The 20,691-nt window shown below is 47.5% G+C and overlaps 1 protein-coding gene across 2 annotated transcripts in view; it reads left to right on the plus strand.

The window, feature by feature from the left end:
* Positions 1–20,691, plus strand: part of OTUD5 (OTU deubiquitinase 5) — a 559,146-nt gene that overhangs the window by 279,779 nt on the left and 258,676 nt on the right. For both annotated transcript variants that reach the window (XM_085629705.1, XM_085629706.1), the window contains exon 4: positions 2,354–2,510. In XM_085629705.1, coding sequence (XP_085485831.1) covers positions 2,354–2,510 — 157 coding nt within the window. The remainder of the gene's footprint in view (positions 1–2,353; positions 2,511–20,691) is intronic.

Here is a 20,691-nt window from a genome sequence, read left to right on the forward strand (position 1 = left end):
TGACCTGTAACACAGAACGATCCAGTATTGAATGCCAGTTCACAATAGTAGTAATTGCTGCCCATTTGAGGTATTTATCAACCAGCTAATAAGATTCGGATAGACAAATCCTTCAAACTTACACCGCCACCACTGATAATGCACATTGAAAATGCTCATGGGCAGACTTCAGCCGTAATGGAAGGGCCTTTTACTGATGCTTGTTGTTCACCAAATGCCGTCAGCAACTATCAACCTGTCTCTGAAACTAGAGTGTAAAAATTGATGAGTTTGTGGTCTATGATGCGCATCTTGCCTCCTTTACGGAGTTTAGGATAAATCTGGTGTAGGACTAACACTTTCAATATTTCTTTTATAATCCATTTGTTTGTTATTATAAGGTAGAGTATGGCCTTGCAGTCGTACCTTAATCCCACATTACAAATCAGTAAGTAACTAGAATACATTCTTTCTTTTGGGGAATTGAAGACCACCTTCCCAGCTTTTTTGTAGCCAAATGTCTACCTCCCTTTAGTTATTCCTGGTGATGTTGATTTGACTTCCTCTGAGCTGTTGCCAGCAGAGGAGCCTTGCTCTTGAGACAGACATTTTGCCAGTACTCCGACCAGTTTCTTTTATGATCTTTTGCTACTCTGATAGATATCTTATGCTCTTCCTCCAGCCCTCAGGGGTGTGTTGCACAGAGAAGGAAAGGAGTAGTCGCTGCTGTCTGTCAGGAGGCTTCCCTGCAGCCGCCTAGTGGTGTTGTAATGGTCTTCCTATGGTACTGCTTTGAGTGTTGCCGGACTGTCCACAGAGTTCTCTGTACCCTGCTCTGGTAATAGCGACTATCGTGGAACTTAAAGTGGGGCTTTTTTAAACTCTTTCAGACCAACAAACTTCAAAGTCCCAATTCCGAACTTTGTTTTGTTCATTTCTTCAATCCAGCATGGTAACCAAAGAATCTTGCCTGAAAGATGAACCATAAATTAAAATTTAAAAAAGAAAAAACATTGCAGTGTATATCCCAACTTTCTGGTCTGAAAATGAAGGAAAGCAGGAGAGAATGAAATGGAGGTAGCTGGGCCACTGTAATGGTAAGTCCAAGTTTGACGCTACTTCTTTATGGAGCCAGCAACTTCCATGTGTTTTACTGGCAGTTGCCTCAGAGCTGCAGCTAATTTTGACTGGGAATAAGGGCTCACAATTTTATGTCTGTTTCCATCTTTAAAAATGTTACTGGTGAGGAGTGGATTGTTCTTAATTTTAATAAAGATTCCTGCAATGCTGAACTAAGATTATAAGAAAGGAACATTTCCTTCACCATATGAACCTAGTTTCTTGCTGTAAATACTAAAATAGTGTGCCTATTTTCTCACAGTGTGGGAAAACACACAAGTGAAAAATATCCCATAGCTGAAGAGCAATCCAACCCCAAATAATTACCTGTGCTACTTGATTACGTGGGCTTTGACAAAGTTCCAAATTAGACAGTATAAATAATGTAAGCACAGATCTCTACTTAGCCAAATTACTACTGCATCATTGATTTCTTCATTGAGATCAAATAACAGCATTACAGATTTTTCACTAATCTTGTGTTTCTCTAAGACGCCCTCCGTATACTTCCTCAATTTTTCCAATGTCCCCTCCACCTCTTTCCCTCTCACCTGCCCCACTCAGTCAAAATTATGATTATAAAACCTATGTACCGTGGAGTATACTTAGTCTCTTATTTTCCACATGTAGTTACTTGATAAAGTGCACATTCACCACTGGGAGCTTAACTTTTCAAGATTCCCCCCTACATCCATCTGCTGTCACTGTGAAGGCCTTCTCTTAGTAAACAAAAAAAGGCCGCCTTCTAGTTTGTGACCCTGTACTTAAAATCTGTCCATTGCCCAACTCTGCTACTTGCCTTGACCTCCCTCTAAATCCATATTCTCCATCTTCTCAAACTCTGTAGGCCCTATCTCGCACTCCTGTCCTATCCCTGGATATATGGGCCACTGCATCCTTGAACAAAAATATTTCCTCAGGCACCACCTCCTTCAGGCTGAACTGGACAATAGGGGGTTTACTCCAATGCTGCAGTACTCAGTTATCTAATTCAGTCCTCTTTCTGCAATTTGACTCTGTGTGCTGGTTCATTCTAGTTGCATTTACTTTATACTGTTTATGAAATGTCACTGTTTCATTCTGATGTACCGTGGTCTGCTCACATGCAAAACATCCGTTAGAATACTCAAATAAAGAAATACATAAATATAGACTTTTGTTCTTGTCAAAAAGCTCAGTTTCCAGTAATTTTAACTTTGAGTTGCCTTTGAAATAAATTGCAATTACATCATTATTTTTTTAATCCTTCTCTTAGATGAAGAATGCAGATTACTTCTCTAGCTATGTAACAGAAGATTTCACCACTTATATTAACAGAAAACGAAAAAACAATTGTCACGGAAACCACATAGAGATGCAAGCCATGGCCGAAATGTATAATAGGCCTGTGGAAGTCTATCAGTATGGCACAGGTAAATCTAGATATATATTTTTTAATAGTTCAGAGATAAGCTCACACCAAATAACACAAACGTGACTAGTCTTATGGTCTGGTTCTTTTCTTATTCAAATCCTGTGTGTATCCCGGTGCATGTGTCAGTACTACATACATCATAAGTTGCATAACCTCATGACTCTACATTTATGAATCCTTGCCGTTCCCTTTTTTCAGCGTAAAGGTTACTGTGGATCAGAGCCTTCTCTTCAGGGTCACCAAATCCCTACTTGGGCCTAATGCATATGATTTGTTGCGCCCTTTTCTTGGCTCTTTTTGATGCTGTGAATTTCCCCCAATCTGACCTTCAGATCAGATGTCTTACATCACATTGCTCCTGCTTTAAGCCATGTGTGTCTTACCATCAGTCAGTTGCATCAGCTGACCCGCATAATCTTGGTGTCTTGTGTCTGGAAAACCCTAATTAATTGCACAAATGCAATGGCGTGCTGCCGTATTTGCGAGGTCTCTTTAGAACTGCCTAGTGTACATGTAAAGCAAGAGTGCACTCATTTGGAAGACCTTGTTTTTATCACCAAGAATAAGTTTGCTGGTAAGTACATGGTCTTGACCTCTTGGCAAAGTACTGAACCGGACCCCCCCCCCCCCCCCCTTTCTGCCAGTTAGGTAGAGAGGCATTCCTCTAATTAACTGTCAACCCCCCACTCAGGAAGATCATCTTCATTGGCTCTGCGAGAGCAACACGACTAATCCCTGGTAAGACAAAACACCAGAAACTGAGACCATCCACCACCAATGGTGGACAATGTGTTCCTGCCTCACCATCCAAGGGAACTGCATGTGAAGCACCCCGAAGCAGAGGTGTACTCAGGATCCAAGTCTTTGTAGAATTTATTGCACCGTTGAGCCTGGCTCATCACCTGGGTCTGGGAGGCCCAATCCATCATTAAACCAAAGTGTTGAGCCAGAGCCAGTCTCTTTGTTGGTTTGGTGCTTCAGACACATTGCAGCAAATTTTCAAGTCCATCTCTGTGGAGGAATCCAATACCAATCAATACACTAGCTTCTGACCAGACCATACAATGCAGTCATGGCTAAAGCCTTTGAGGCGCTTTCTTCACGCCATCACCCCAGCTACAGGAGTAAGTTGTGCTATGAATCTGCAACTGAACCCCAATCATGCCAGCCCTGGCCATTGAGCTCTAAGGCCTCCAACGGATGTAGATGTGGAAAGTTCAACATGTCATGTGATGGCTGTATTTTTAATGGCACAGTAATGTATTACCAGATGGGCAAAGTGTTCTAAGACGCTGAAGATTTTCCAGATGGGTGGGCTCTACCTGTGTCAGGCCAATGTTTGTCATGCCCATTTACTATCTCCATCTCTGGCAAAAGTTTGACTACTATGGCTCTTTGTTTCCAGACTGTGCCCATAAAGAGTACTAGTTCATGTTAAACGTACACAAACTGAAGAGCATACATTGAGTTACATGGACTTCATTGGCATGTCTGCCAGGACCATGGATCCAGGTCTATCCATGCTTGGTTTAACTCAATTCCATGGATCTGAAGCAGCAGGCCTGCAACAAAGTGATTCATCTCACCTTCGATTTTGAAATATAGGAGGTCTCTTACCATTGAAAGACTGGCATGGTAATGGTCAATTTGTCGGATTCCAGTCAAGCATAGCTTATAAAACTAACGTAAACTTTCCAGCCTTTCAGGGCTTACGAGTCCTTTTGAATGCTGGTCCCCAAAGAGGAGTCTTTCCTCAAGAAGCAGGCAGGAGAAGAGGAAATACTTCAGCAAGAAGATTAAGCCCTCTCTCCCAGTCTCACCCATGGCTTTGAGGTCACTTTCATGTCTTGAGGTACACACTTATCTCTATTGTACTCCACCTTGAGAGGCCCATCCATGTCAGTGGTGCTTTCCTTCATTTACCAGTACTGGATTTAGTACCTCCCAATCCAAATAATCAAAGACCTATCTGTCTTCTAAGTGGTAAAGAAGGTATTTCCCAATAGATGCCACTCAGGAAAGGGGCTGTTGCTACCCGCGCTGCTTACATGGAGCGAGTGTTCACACCCTGGATCTTTACAGACTCAACACTTTCTTCCACTGCTAAAGTTCAAGATGCTATCTCTGATCAAGTTGTTGGCAGGTGTACCGTGGCAAAAAAAGCTGCTTATGGGACCTTATCGGCACCTATCTTTATGTGCCTATCCTAGAAGAGCCTAGGCAGTTCCTCTAGCTAACAGTGGGAAAGCAACACTACAGATATGGATGCTTCTGTTTGGGTCTCAGTTACACCCCTCAAGTATTTTCCAAGTTTATGTGTTGGAAGAAGGAACCTACTACCCCCTATTGCTAGCTGAGGATTATCATGTGCATATATATGTTTTTGTGACTGTTTTAGTGAAACCTCAGCAAGTTCTTCTGTGAGCAGAGTGGTATGGGAATGTTTGAGATTCTGGCCCTCCGCATCTTTTGTACTGGACAGTGGGACTGCTAAAAGACATTTATATTATTTACAGATTTTTATCGTGAGAGATTTAGGTCCTATCTCACGAGGGATCTCAAATCTAAGACCTGTAGTCTAAAAATTGATACTTCTCCTATTGAAATCCGCTGTATCTGGTAGAGATAATTAGACAGAATAAATCTTTTTCAGCTATAGCAGCTGCATTTTGATGTTTTTCTCTTTATAATCTCTGGATATTTTCCCTACACATTACAGTAAAAACTGAATGAAGTTGTGAGTACCCGCTACCTTTTTAGAGATGGATAGAAATGGAAATGTACAGCTGAGCATCCACGGAGGTTGCATACAGGATTTCATAGTCATTAAGATTTGGTGAGCTAAATTCAAGCCATTGTCAGCCTAAATACCCAGATTTGTAACCACAGGGACCAGATTTGGACATTGCAGGGCTGAGGTAAACCAAAGATTAAGATCCTACAGAACGATCTTCGTGTTTAATGTACTTATTTGAGTTAGTATGGTTGAGGTTTGAGAAATATTTATTCATTGAAACAGAGTGGCTCCTTGCTCTGGGAGCTAAGTCTGAGCAGGTTTCTGTGATTTTCTTTTCTTTTTACTTTCAGCCGGGTTTACCTTTAGCAAAGTGCCCTCTGCATAGCAATAAATAGTTACATTAAATTGATCTAACATATCAGCAAGGGATTTTACATGCAAATTAAAGTGATAGGGATGATGATGATCCATTAGGTACTCCCCAGTTCAGCTAATTGGGTTTTGAGGTAGAGGGGCCCACTTGAACAGATTTGCTCCTGCTTACCAAGAATGCATTTATCCATTGTTGGGTTTTCGCCCCACCCTCTTTATATTGTTTCCCATTCTTTGCACAAGGATAGGACACTTAATGATTTTGAGGATAGTCTTTCGATTGGAGTCCACTCTGTCCCCAGATTTTTAGTTAATACAAACTTGGTTTCTGCATCAAAGGATCTTCATTGATGGCCATTCAATCTGGAATTATCTACCACTCTGTATGTTGACCTGGAACACTATACCATATATATATGTTGTTCATATACTATAACACAGGATATGAAGAATCCATTTGTCCATAGGATGAACCAGCTGTCTATCCAAAGTGAATTTTTTTTCTGTTAAACCAACAGGCTCCTCCTGACAACATTTTAAAACATTTCAACATTTTAGGTGCAAAGGCAGGTTCGAAATGTGAAAAGGTTAAGAATGAATGCAACTTGATATGCTTCTACTGAACAAAAGTGGAAAGAATCCTGTCCCTTTAAGAACTCCAGGTGGCTCCTCAGCCCATGATGCTTTGTACTGTGAATTTGCATCACCCTTCAGTTTTTATTAATGGTAAAATCAAGAATGTCAATTTTCCAATTCTCAACTCCAAAGAGCCTTTGGGCATTTTTCAGCCCGTATTTTGAAATTCATCTTGATTTGGAAACTCCTGTGAATCAAAATCTCGCTTCATTGTCGGGGTGCAGTCTTTATTTAAGTGTCCTCCTTGTGGCAGGAAGAAAGTAACCTCCAACCTACCTGAGGTTTGTGTGGTGGGCCTTCTAGCCTGTCAGTCTTTGGAATGCGAGCTGTGCTCCAAAATTTCTAAAAGGACTGTCAATGTTCAAGATGGTATCAGGCTCAGAGGGAAATTGAAGGACGTGTTAGCGAAAGGGCACAACCTTCAGCGAAGCTTCTTCTTTAACTAAGATGATGCCTATGACTCCAGTGGATTAACTTAGGATATCAATGAAGAGGCATTCCAAGAAAGGAGGAGAGGAAGAGGTTTCAGAGTTCACACCATTCCTAACTTCTGAGTTCCCATTTAACACTGGCAAAGGGGATTGCACTGAGCGACTTGTCATCAGAGAAGCGATTGATAGCCAGACATCACTGGTACTTTAAGTCATTGACATCAATGCATTTGCAACAATCAAAGTTGCCAGCACTCTTGCCATCATTTCACTCGCCATCTAAGCAGTATTTGGCATTGAGGCATTGCACTTTAAAATATTAAAGGTCACGAAGATCGATATGAAGACAATTCAGTGGAAAAAGTCTATTAAAGAGATTCACCTGTGGGTTCTCTGGTTCTGTTACAGACTCTCACTTTTGTAACTCCTCCAACATGATCCTAATCTGACTTTTCTAAGGCCGCTCAAACTAACACATTTACTCCGTCTTAAGGTTTACGTTTCCAGGTAGACCTCAGTGTCTCATATATGGGAAGGTGCTTCATCACAGAGAGAACAGACCAGTCGACCTCCCCCACTTCCACCTTTGACTCATGCAGGGGATCATCCACTTTGAAAGTGAAACCATATCTGCAAGAAACACGTAGTGATAGATTCCTTACCTTAGAATTACCCCCAGGCTTCAGACTGGATCTGGAAAGTTTTCATCAGCAGTAACCCTGCACGTCGGTAGGTGTCGTCGTGTGTCTCCGCATGCGTTGTTGGCACCGGGATGACATTGCTGGAGCTACTTAAGACGCGCCCACACGCGCTAACGTCAGTTCTTTCTTTTTCCGCGCCAGCAACCGCAGATCCAGGAAGAGCAAGTACCCCTGTCACTTTTTGACTGAGTTTTATCGAGGCCTTTTGTCTCAACTTCTTCGAGTCGATCGACTCCTGGTGTCATAGGGATGCCCGGCTTTAAGAACTGTGGGGACTGTCACCGCATGATGTCGGCGACGGACCCACACCGCGTGTCTCTACTGCCTGGGGTGCCACCACGACTCCACGTCGTGCCCCGACTGCCGGGCCATGATGCCGAAGACTTTGCGGGAGCGGTCCCGAAAGTTGCTGGAAGTCCGGCAGTCGGCTCCGCGCCGTTCAAGGTCCCGGTCACGTGGGAGGTCGAGGGACCAGTCACCATTGTTCCTCTGGATCTAAGTCTTCGCACTTTGGGTCAGATAAGTCGAAGCATTCCAAAAAGAAGTCCAAGAAGCATTGTCGCTCCTCGACTTCCCGTCGTTGCCGCCGGCCTACCCACGCTCTCCGCGTCCGTCGGAGACACCTGCTCAGGTGCAAGAGTTTCTTGCTGCCATGGCCCGACTCTTTGGGCCGTCTGGCCCCCCCGGTGCACATACGGGCCCCGCGGGCCTGACTGGGGGTCCTATCCTATCGCCGGCGGCCCCAGCATCGCCGGTGGCACTGGCCCTGCAGGACCCCACCCCGGGATCGGAGCCCAGACGCCGCCGGTTGACCTTATACCACCGACGTCGACCCCACCTGCACTACCTCCGACGTCGCCCTCTCTTCGGGACGACTTCGGCCCCAGTTTAAGCCCTGAACTGGACATGGTGTCAGGTCGGCGCCAATCCCGACACCGATGGGGCCCTTTTTCACTTATGTCCGTCCTCCTTATTTTCAGCCTGTTTCACAGACTTCGGAGGAAGGGGAGGACTGGGAGGGCCGGAGGGCCCTCTTACACAACAGTGTGATTATGATCCGGACTGGGTAGAGGATTTGGGGGATGCCAGTGGTCTTGACCCCCTCCTGACCTTGGCATGCTGTCTCCTCCTACCATGGCTACGGAGGAGGGAGCCAGTTACGCAGTGGTAGTACATAGGGCAGCCGAGGCCCTCCACCTCAAACTCCATACGGTGGCCATCAGGACTAACCTCCTGACAGAAGTGCTTCAGCCGGTGGCAACCTCTTCGGAGCCCTTGCTGCCTTTTAATGACTTCGTTTTGGGCACTTGGTCCAGGCCCAACACAGGGGCTCCTGTGGACAGGAACGTGGCCCGCCACCATCGCCCGGCTCCGGGCGACCCCCTCTTTCCCTCCCAATACCCCACTCCTGAGAGCTTGGTTGTCCAAGCCTCTGCTTCCCAGAGCGCGTTCCCTTCCTCACCTCCGGATAGGGAATCCAAGAAGCTGGAGCAGCTTGGCAAGAAGCTGATTTCATCTGCCAGCTTAGGACTGTGGTCGGTGAACACCGCAGGCCTCTTGGGCCGTTATTCCCACTCTCTGTGGGATACGGTTGCGCAGGTGCTGCCTAACTGTCCGAAGGAGGCACAGACAGTACTCTCCCAAGCTATAGCAGCTGGCAGAGACACAGCAAAGTTCACTATTCATTGTGAGCTGGATACTGCCGCCTCTCTGGGCAGGGTGATTTCCACGATGGTGGGGCTTCGGCACCACGCCTGGCCGAGGACAACTGGCTTCTCAGGTGATGTCCAGAACACCTTGATGGGCATGCCCTTTGATGGCATTCGCCTTTTTGGCAATAAGGCGGATAGTGCGTTGGAGCGTTTTAAGAGCTCACGGGCTACAGCCAAGTCCTTGGGCCTGTTGGCCACTCACTCTCCTCCACCTTCCGCTCCTTTCGTTGCCACGGAAGGGGTGCCCAACATGTTCGTTCAAGAGCCACAGGCCTGCGCAGCAACATCCTCAGCATGGACGTGGGAACGGTCAAGGCGATTCTGGGGTCCAGCGGGCAGGTCAGTCCACCTCCACCCCCGCAGCATCCACTGTAATGCCTTCCTAGTCCGACCTTTCAGGCCCATCAAACGCCAGTGGGCGGCAGAATTCACCATCATCTCCCCCACTGGCGCAACATCACATCGGACAAGTGGGTGCTGCAAATTGTCCGAAGGGGCTATTCCCTCCCGTTCGAGACTTCCCCTCCAGCCATGCCACCTCAGTACCACCGCATGTCGGGGGACCATCTTGCGCTTCAACAGGAAGTCACGGCCCTCTTGGCCAAGGGGGCCTTCGAGCGCGTTCCTGGGTCAGAAGTAGGTTGTGGTTGTTGTTCCCACAACTTTCTGGTCCCAAAGAAGGACAAGGGCCTGCGTCTGATCTTAGACCTTAGGAACGTCAATCGCTTCCTTCGGAAGGAGAAGTTCAAGATGCTCACACTTGCTCAAGTCTGGTCTGCCCTAGACCCGCAAGACTGGATGGTAGCGTTAGACTTGCAAGACGCTTACTTTCATGTCCCCGTCCTGCCGACCCACAGGCGTTACCTGCGGTTCACGGTAGGCCACGAGCACTTTCAGTTCACGGTGCTCCCCTTTGGCCTTACCAGCGCCCCTCGGGTGTTCACAAAAGTGATGGCGGTGGTAGCAGCTCATCTGCGCAGATCAGGTGTTTCAGTCTTGCCCCATCTCGACGACTGGCTGTTGAAGTCGGGCTCGCCCCAGGCAGTCGTCTCCCACCTCCAGACTACGGCCGACCTCCTGCATTTGCTGGGGTTCTCCATCAGCATGCCAAAGTCGCACCTGATTCCCTCTCAGAAGCCTCCTCTTCATCGGAGCGGTTCTGGACTCTGCGCAGTTTCGGGTTTATTCTCCCGAGCAGCGAGTCTGGGATATTCAGGCGATGATTCCGATCTTTCAGCCTCTATCCCAGGTTTCGGTCAGGATGACCCTCCGGCTACTGGGCCTGATGGCCTCCTGCATCCTGTTAGTGGATCATTCCAGATGGCATATGTGGGCTCTGCAGTGGGACCTGAAGTTCCAGTGGGCACAGCATCAGGGCAACCTGTCCGATCACCTCCAGATCTCGGAGGGCACTGCACGACAGTTGCAGTGGTGGCTCATGAATCACGATTGGGTCAATGGCAGATCCCTCTCCCTTCCCCAACCGGAACACACAGTTGTGATAGACTTGTCCCTTCTGGGATGGGGTGGCCACCTGGGAGAGGCGGAGATCAGAGGACTTTGGTCTCCGGCAGAGTCCCGGCTCCATATCAGCCTTCTGGAGCTTCGGGCGATCCGACTTGCACTGAAGGCATTCCTTCCCTCTGTCAAGGGGAGAGTAGTGCAGGTGTTCAGACACCACCCCCTTGTGGTACTGCAACAAACAGGGCAAGGTGGGGTTGTGGACCCTATGTCAGGAGGCTCTGCGCCTCTGCACATGGCTGGAACACCAGGGTAATTCCCTGGTGGTTTAACACCTGGCAGGATCTCTGAACGCCAGGGCGGACGAACTCAGCCGCCGGTGCATGATGGATCATGAATGGCGTGCCGCAAGGTGTCTTTCAGCAGTGGGGAGAGCCTTGGTGAGATCTATACGCCACCCAAGAGAACGCACAATGTCCTCCATTCTGCGTGTTGGAATTTCCAAGGTGGCACTCGCTAGGTGATGCTTTTCGTCGCGAGTTAAGTTGCAATCTACTATACGCCTTTCCGCCTATACCAGTTCTACCCAGAGTGCTGTAGAAGATCAAGCACGACTGGGCCAAAGTCACTCTTGTGGCTCCGGACTGGGCTCGAAGAGTATGGTATCCCGAGCTACTCAGCATGGCTATCGATTCCCCCCGATCCGACTGCCTCTTTGGGTGGATCTTCTGTCGCAGCACCAGGGGATGGTCCTCCACCCGAACCTGTTCAGCCTCCACCTCCTTGCGTGGAGATTGAGCGGCGGCAGTTGACGTCTTTTGACCTGCCTTCCGAAGTTTGTGATGTAATCTTGGCAGCCAGGCGTCCCTCCACTTAGATGGTATGTGCCTGCAGGTGGAATATGTTTGTGGCATGGTGCACAGCAAAGGCTGTGGATCCCCTTTCTGCTCCTCTTTCAGAGGTCCTTCTATTCCTCCTTTCTTTGGCTGAGCAGGGCTCTGCTCTGGGCACTATCAAGGGCTATCTTTCGGCCATTTCAGCATTTTTACGGCTTCCAGATCAACCTTCCCTTTTCAAGTCCCCGGTTGTAAATATATTCTTGAAAGGCATTACTCATCTTTTCCCTCCTGTTCCGTTCATAATACCTCAGTGGGACTTGAATCTGGTTCTGACATTTCTGATGTGTGCTCCCTTTGAGCCGCTTCACAACTGTCCTCTTTGTCTTCTCACTTTAAAGACAGCTTTCCTGGCGGCCATCATCTCTGCCAGAAGAGTGAGTGAGCTCCAGGCTCTTTCTTCAAAACCTACTTTTCTCTGTCCATCCGGACAAAGTGGTTTTAAGAACTCGTCCACCTTTTCTGTCAAAGGTTTTCACTGCCTTTCATATCGGGCAGACCATCACTTTGCCCACCTTCTTTCTGCCTCCGCATCCCTCTAAACAGGAAGAGAGGCTCCACCGTCTGGACCCAAAACGTGCGCTCTTTCTACCTGAACCGCACACAACCGTTCCGGATGGATGACCAGCTCTTTGTTGGCTACGTGGGCGCCAAGAAAGGTCGGGCCGTGCACAAGTGGACCATCTCTCGTTGGGTCGTTCTGTGCATAAAGGCTTGTTATTCTTTGGCTAAAAAAGGAGCCTCCGGTAGGGCTGCGTGCCCATTCTACTAGGGCGACGGCAGCCACTACTGCTTTGGGATGGGGAGTTCCCTTGCATGACATCTGTCAGGCAGCTATGTGGGCCTCGCTGCACACGTTTACCATGCATTACTGCCTATAGAGCCAAATCCGGAGAGACTGCTTTTCTGGCCGTTCTGTTCTCCAGGACTTTCTGGTGTGATCTTGGTTCGCAGACCCACCACCGGGGTTGGTATTGCTGGGGTATCTATTCTAAGGTAAGGAATCTATCACTGCGTGTTTCTTTCAGATGCACAAGTTACTTACCTTCGGTAACGATATATCTGTAAGAAACATTAGTAGTGATAGACTCCTTACCGCCCCTCCAATCCTCCCGTTCTGCGAACAGATTTCTAGGGTTAAGGTCATCCCTTTCAGGGCCCTAGTTTCATGGCACCAGTGGTCCGTTTCTAGCATGGCTGTGCGTTCCTGGCGCAGAAAGTCGTGTACAGAACTGATGTCAGCGCGCATGGGCGCGTCTAAGTAGCTCCAGCGACGTCATCCCAGCGCCAACGACTCACGCGGACCCTCTCGATGACACCTACCGATGCGCAGGGGTACTGCTGACAAACTTTCCAGATCCAGTCTGACGCCTGGGGGTAATTCTAAGGTAAGGAATCTATCACTACTAATGTTTCTTACAGATATATCGTTAACGAAGGTAAGTAACTTGTGCATTAGGACTGGGCGGTAAATTTCGTTCCACTTGCGGTATTTGGGTAATTTTGCGTTACGCGGAATTGCCCAAAATTCTGCGGCTTTGCGTAATTTTTTGCTTGTTCGCGCTTTCAAAATGCGTGTTCGTGAGATATTTCCCCCTGGTGATGCAAACAGCATTCGCTAACAGGAAAAAAGCTTCGCGGGCGGAACAAGCAATTCCGCGTGTTCGCGGAACTCTGCGGGTTTGCAGAGATTTTTTACCGTTTTGCATTGTTTTGCGTAGCGCGACTACGCAAATTCTGCCCACCCCTAAACCATATGAGGGGGGTGAGGGGTAAATCTGACCCATAGCCTCTTCACTAAAGTCAGAAATGTAGAATATTTCTTCCTGCTTGTTGGGACCCCTGGAGTACTTCTTTTTAGATCCCTCCGGAAACAGCAAATCCGCTGTCTCTTGCAAGACGTTAGCCTAGAGGGGGCCTAGAGGCTGCCCATTGCTTACTATTGATTGGCTTAGTTGCACATTTCCTTGTTTTTCTTTGGTCCGTGCATGCTGGCTTCACTTCTTTGTCTCTCCCATGGAGCATGGCTCAAGTACCTCTTCCTTTCTAAGTTTGTGTCCCTCTGCTACACACGCTTTCATGGCAGGCTGCTTTTTTTCTTATTGTACAAGCTTGCAAAGATGTCTACATCCTTGTGAACAACTAGCAAAGAAGTATACAGCTACCCCTATGAACAGCTGTCAGGCAACCACCCCTGTGAACAGCCTGCAGAGTTGGGTGCATAAAACTCCTCACCTGTTCAAACACCCCTCAGCCCGCATCTATCTGCTACGCACAGCCGGGCAGGGTGAGAACAAGGCCTCTTCTGGTCAGCCGTGAGGGCAGTTGACGGACTAGCCCCAGCCTTGCTCTCATCTATGTTACACCCTACAATTAATGACCTCACACTGCGCTACAGAAAATCTCACCACTGTGCAGCGCATGATATCATTTTATTTGGGAGGAGGTATTGTTTGGGGTTTTGATGCCTATCCAGGCTATGGAGAGACAGTCTTCCTTAGTCGATGCTCTTGTTTACAGGATTTTCCGGGCAGTCCGCACTGGCCACATCACAGCGTTTTTTCCCTTTACTTTCAACCATGCTGCACAGCAGTCGCTCTGCTGTACAAAAAGGCCAAGCAAAACCTTGACGAAGCCAGTAGCTCTCCCATCAGCAAGACCTATTGGCTTCGCCAATGCTTGTTTTATAAACTTAATAAAAATATTCTCTGCCTTTAATTGGGGCTAAAAACTGCCCCCATTATTGACCTGCACTTTGGAGAATGGCAAACACAGCTGTTAAATTTTTCTTCTTTCGTAATGACCAGTTTGAACCGGCAACTTTGCAGCATCTAGCAAAACCCTATATTCAGAGATAAACATGAAGGAAAGGGGACCTGTCCGATTAAAGGATGGAAAAAATGCACTGCTCCTTGAAGGAGCCATCAAGTTCCAAGTACAAGCATATACTGGTACTTGCAGTTTGACTGTCATATTTTTTTCCCAGCTTGTGAATTTCAGAACACTTATGGGGTTTTTCACCTCATCTTCTGAATTTTTTGCCCCAGGATTGGGTTTAAATAGATTCAGTTAGACACCTTTGGCGAGTTTGAAGCTTTTTCTTACTTTTGTTTTTATTTTTTAATGGGTTTTCCCCCACAAATGTATTTACTTTTGTTTTCCTCCCCTGAGAGGAAGAACGCAGCATACAACCCATACTGTGTGTGTGTGTGGACTGCTTACCATCCTCCCATTCAGTCAAGGAACGTGAATTTTGTCAAAAAAGGCAATCCCGTTTAAGGACCAGGAAGACATTCGCCGGAGAGGGAAGATAGATCTTCCGGCAGGGAAAGAGGAAGAAACACAGCAGGTTTGCCAAAAAGGGGGCTCTTTCAACTGCATCTGTGCATCTTCTAAAAAAAATAACTCCCAAACAGGAGAGATCTAGGTCGAAGTAGTGGCATCAGCATAGTCACTCATACTACTTCCATAGTGACAGTTGACATCTCACATCTCCAATTCAAAGTGATCCTTGGCACTGAAGTTCTAGCTTGGATGCAGGTATAGTGTCGACAGGCCATCATTCACCAAAGAAGTCCTTCACCATTCTCCCTTCCGAGCACACACTACTTATTCCACATCAAGACATGACGTTGAAACATTCAACATTAAGGGACTTCTCATAGCCCTCAATAAAATCAATATCCAAGTACTCTTTCCGAAGATCCACATCAAGGCTGTCAACGGTGTCTGATTTTCTTTTTTTTTCTTCAACTGTTCATCTGGACACTGTAGGAAGGTGGATATCTGACTATGGTTACCCCCAACTTTTTGCCTAGTGTCTAGCTGGTTTTTCGACTTAGTTGGCCTGAGATCCTGCCATTTAGGGTCTCAGGCTGTCTGCTCTCTCTTTAAAATGGACTCCATGTACCCTAGGTACATAACCAATTGGTAAGGATCACCTTATTGGACCCTGTACAGTGTACCCTAGGTACCCAGGGCATAGGTTTACCCTAGGCCTCCCAGGGGCTGCAGCATGTATTATGCCACCCCTGGTCTGGCCTTCCAATCAGACACAACTGGCTGATCACTCAGCTGGGGCAAGGTCGTGTAATCACCCCTTGCTTAGATATAGTATACCTATATCTACCCTTAAAATAGACACGTGTACCTATCAGCCACTCCTATGGCAGGCATTAACAATCCTGGAGGCAGAGTGCTTGGTAACATGTGAGATGGTGCTCTAGCATGAGCTGAGCCTGTCTGCAGCTTTCGGAACCATGTCCTTATAGCTGTTCTATGATATAGTCTACCATATACTCTTAAAGTGCCTTATAATCTTAAACGGTTATGGTAACTATGGTTTGGCTTTATCAAAACATGTCGTGTAAGGTGTCTAACACTTTGGAATAATACCCCCATACCATTTCTGGTGATGAGGATATTATTCCTCCCTTCTAGAGGGAGAGACATGTTAAAATCCTACTTTGCTGTTTAACTCTAACCAAAGCCTCAGCATCACAAAATGGATGCTGCTGCCACAGACACAAGTCTGACCTCCTGCTGCTGGGAGTGATCCCGGCATGGGAGGCTTGGACAATAGATTTCCTGCTTGGGGAGGTGCTAGCACCTCCCCAAACAGACTTTAGTGTATTGGGGCAGGGAGGGCTGAAAGGAATGAGACATGCCTGGGGCACACAAGGTGTCCCATGCATAGTCCAGTTCAAACCGGTGCTGGGGCACTCCAGTCCCAGTCCTGGCGCGAAACTGGACCAAGGGAAGGGGGTGTAACCACCCCCCTCCCAGGTCCCACCCATAAGGCGTGACCTAGCAGGTAACCCAGCCCCTCAGATTAGTATAAGAGTGGTAGCTGGGCCCCAGGAGATTAGATTATCCTGAACCTGCAACTTGAACAGAAACTCTGGACCTTCGACATTCGACGAAAGAAGAAGACTGAAGAATCTCCCTTGTGGCCAAGGAGTGGCTACTCTGTGCAAACAGGCACCATCAAGAGACTACCCTTTGCTTTGCTGAAGTTCTACGAGGGACCGACTGCAGAGCCCGACCAGAGCCTTGACTTCCAGACTTCTCCGACCCTGATCCACATCCACAGCCGAGCTGAGATCCGTGGAGGCGTCGAGAGACGTGGGACCGGCTACCTGGGAAAAGTGGCGAGTATCTTCCAGCGCAGCTTCTGAGGTACCCTCGAAGTTGTGCACCGGGGATTGAGAAGCCCCAACCCCAAGCACCATCTGCACCGAAGATCAGCCCCCCACACTCCACGAGTCCTGCGTGGGGCCCTTCTGCATTTTCCTGCTTGCCGCGCCTGTCCGGTTGCTTGCCCGTTGGCTAGTGGCCTTTGTGACGACGCATCCAGAAATCTTCACTGCTGGTTTGGCTCCTCCAGACTGGCTCCCGCTTCCTTGCAAAAGAGAAGCACCCCAGACCTTCCTGGTCTGCACCAGTAGCAAGTCCTCCGTTCTTCGTGGGTTCCGCTTGCCAAGGCTTGGTGAGTCCTAGTCCAACTTCGCCGCCCCGACAGACCCTTCGTGGGACAGCTCGCCTCCTGGTCCTGGTCGTCCTCGACGTTCCCTGGTCCTCGTGGCTGCAGCGACAAGCTTCACCTTCACCTGCAATCTTCACGACATCGCCTGGTTCCTTCCTGGTTCCACGTGGTCACTGGCTAGTGACCTTGACTCTGTCCCTTCTGCTTGCAGGTCTCCTCTCTTCTTGATCCCAGCCTTGGGATCCACCGGACACTCTTCACTGACTGCCTGTCAGCAACTTTCCTTCAGGCATCCATAGAAGTCCACGACGAAACCCGACGCAAGTTCACACCTATGCACCCGCAGTCCGTGGGCTAGGTAACTTGGGTACTTCGGTGCTCACAGGGGTAGTGACTATCCGAGGGTCTAGTTTCCGAGTCTCGACTCTCTAACTGCTTCAGAAGTGTCCTTAAACTGTTAATTGCTAACTACTATTTCTATCGACTTTTACGCATTACGCATGAGTGTTTCCACTCTGCACCTGAATCCCGTGGGCCTCCCACTTCCTAACTGTTGCTAGTGCAGTGTAGCCCCAGCGATTCCCTAGGCCTAGGCCTATCCTATTTCCGTGACAGTGGTCCTTATACCACTTACTTAGTATATGGTTTGCGTGGCCCCTAGGGCCTAACTGTATTACTTACCTGTGTGACCTAATGTATGCATAAATAAGACTGTGTTGTACTTACCTCTAATCTCATAAAGAGTGCTGAGGGTTTGACTAGAATAAATACACTTTATTTTATATATATATCTGTTGTGGTGTCCTTTCATTTGGCATTCAAGGGATTATATATGGTATCGCAGCTGGCTTCACATGCCATTCAGAGTTTAGCCTAAGACTGCTCTTGTCCATGCTACCACTAGCATAGCTGGTCTATAAGGTTGACTTTACAACCAATCACCATAAGGGTTGTTTGGACTGATATAAGGTGTACACTAGAACTAGTGACATCATACATCAGGCCAACTTCTCACAGACACCTTTTCTTCTCTGCTTTACCATCTGTGGCAGGTCCACCTAGGGATGTAATTAATGCAGAAGATCTTCTCTAAGTGCCATTTACACACATGATTCCTAGGGGCACTTCTGTCCCCTCTCAGGAACCTGCATGAGGCTTAAGACCCAAATCGTCCCATCTCTCCTTCATGCAGCCTCATCTAGAGGGACACAAGAGATCTCGGTCTCTATCTTTTCCTTCCAGACATTCGTCAAGCATGTCTTTTCATGGTCAAGATCGCCACCTATAGAAGACATCACCACCTTCGACGATATGCTTCTGAAGGAAGTGCTAAAGCTCAAAATGAGTTGTAGGGCCCTTAGTCCACAGTATTTCGTTATGTAGATGTTTCAACCTTGGTCTGCTCCCAGGGCCCTCTTGACTTTGGTTCCCGATTTTGTGAAACTTGCAAACAAAAACTTTCCCACCCCAGCTGCTAATGTAGATAGTGACCTAGACTACTGAAGTACATCCCTACTGGTCTGAAACTGGTATACAGATGTCCAGAACCTAAACTGTACTTCTAGTGTCTGCAGTCAGGAAGAAACATGTTTTGGCACAAGAGAGCTATGTACCTCCTGACAAAGACTAAACATATTAATGCAGCAGGCCACAAAGTTTTCAGCTCCGCAGCAACTGCGTTTAAGATAGCTAGCGCCACACCTTACCAGGATGGTAGGACAGCCCTGATTGAATTCCCTGGCCACTTTTGCCAAGGAATCCAGAGAGAATGGAGATGAGATTTTATGAAAGTCGTACAGGAGGAAGTACTAGTGTTCAGTCACGTCACCAATGCTTCCATTGATTTAGCAGATCTGTCAATCACCAAATTTCTCCACAGGATCACTGCCAGACACACTTCATGGTGTTGATTAAATGTCTTTGAATCCTGATGCACAGTTAAAAATTAAAGCCCACCTGTTCACAGGATCAGCCTATCATACTGGGGAAGTGAGGTATGAGGCTGACAACCTGAATGTGGTAGTTGCAGAAATGCTTCAAGTCTCAATATAGATTGTGACCACAAAGAAAATATTGCAATTTCCAAATGAACAGAGCAACCACTGCCATTACCGCAAGAAACCGTGAGCCCATTCTCCTCAGTGGTCCAGTTGTCTTCTACTGCAAGGGCAACAGCACCCCCATGCCCAGGAATACATTGGAGAGGTAGAGGTCAGCAGCACCAGCTGCCTTCCACCTCAGAAGTCCCCTTCTCATCTAAGACAATGACTCTCTCCCGCTTTCTCTTCTCTCTTCACTGAAGTAGAAGGTAGTGTTTCAGATCATTTCAGAAAGCGTTAGCCATTTCAAGAACAATGAAGTAATCTGAAATTATTTGCATTGTAAAACAGCTTAACTAGCTATACTCCGCGGTTATTCACGCATCATTGTGAAATCTTTTTTTTAACTCCCATACCTGTGAGTATGCATAGCTATTGACAGTCATGAGCATTATCCAAAAGAAAACCTCTTTTTTCCTTATTTTGCCATATTTAAAAAAAAATATTTTCATTGGACAAACAAACAATACAGCTATACAGGCATTATAGTCATCACATTTTGGGCTACGTTAACATATCGTTACATTTCTTTACAATCTTAGGTCAACCATATTTATTGGGGCCCCCCATCTATGGCTCCACGTCCGCCACAGAGGCGAGATCTGGTAGTTTGGGCGGAGCACATATATCTCCTCTGTAGGAGTTCCACTTGCTCCATAATTGCATCCTTTTTCTGGGGCATCCCCTTGAGATATAAACCGTTTTCTCTCGGAACATACACCAGTCCATATCCACCACCCATTCCCTTATTGTTGGTGTCTCCTGTGCTCCCCACTTCCTAGCAATGTTTCTTTTTGCCACAATTCCCCCTAGGGTCACCCATGTCTTCTCTTTAGTTCCAATATCCGTTGGGTCCCAGATATTCAATAGGCACAATTTTGGATTCAATTTTATGCGAGTTCTCAGTACTTCCCCCATGCATTTGAGGACTGCTTCCCAGTATGCTACTATCCTTGGGCATTCCCACAAGATATGTAGGAACGTACTTTCTTGACTGCAGTTACGCCTGCACTTAGTGTCTTCCTTATAGCCCATCTTAACTAACGTATGACCTGAATAGTATATTCTATGCAGCACCTTCAATTGCACCAGCTTCAACTTTGACGAGATCGCCACCTCTCTGGGTGATGCTAAAGCTTCACGCCACCTCTCCTCATCTAATTCATGTGGTTCTTGCTCCCATTTTGTCCGAAGCTGGTGAAGTGTATTGCGGGCGTTATTAATCAGCTGGAGTAGATCAGTGAGATCTCTCTACGTGGCAGGTATCCATCTAACAGCCGATCCTCAAGAGGTGAGGCTTCTGGAACCGAACCCTCCCAGGGCAATACCGCTTTCAGAGTATGTCGCACCTGCAGATACCTAAATCAATCAATCTCCCTCCCCCTCCCTCTCCACCTCCCCATCCCCCTCCCGTTCTCTCTCTCTCTCTCTCTCTCTCTATCTCTCTCTCTATCTCTCTCTCTCTCTCTCTCTCTTTCTCTCTCTCTCCCTCTCCCTCTCTCTCTCTCCCTCTCTCTCTCCCCCTCTCTCTCTCTCTCTCCCCCTCTCTCTCTCTCTCTCTCTCCCCCTCTCTCTCTCTCTCTCCCCCTCTCTCCCTCTCACTCCCCCTCTCACTCCCCCTCCCCCTCTCCCTCCCCCTCCCCATCTCT

Source organism: Triturus cristatus, chromosome 10 (genome assembly GCF_964204655.1).
Source record: "Triturus cristatus chromosome 10, aTriCri1.1, whole genome shotgun sequence".
Lineage (NCBI taxonomy): Eukaryota > Metazoa > Chordata > Amphibia > Caudata > Salamandridae > Triturus > Triturus cristatus.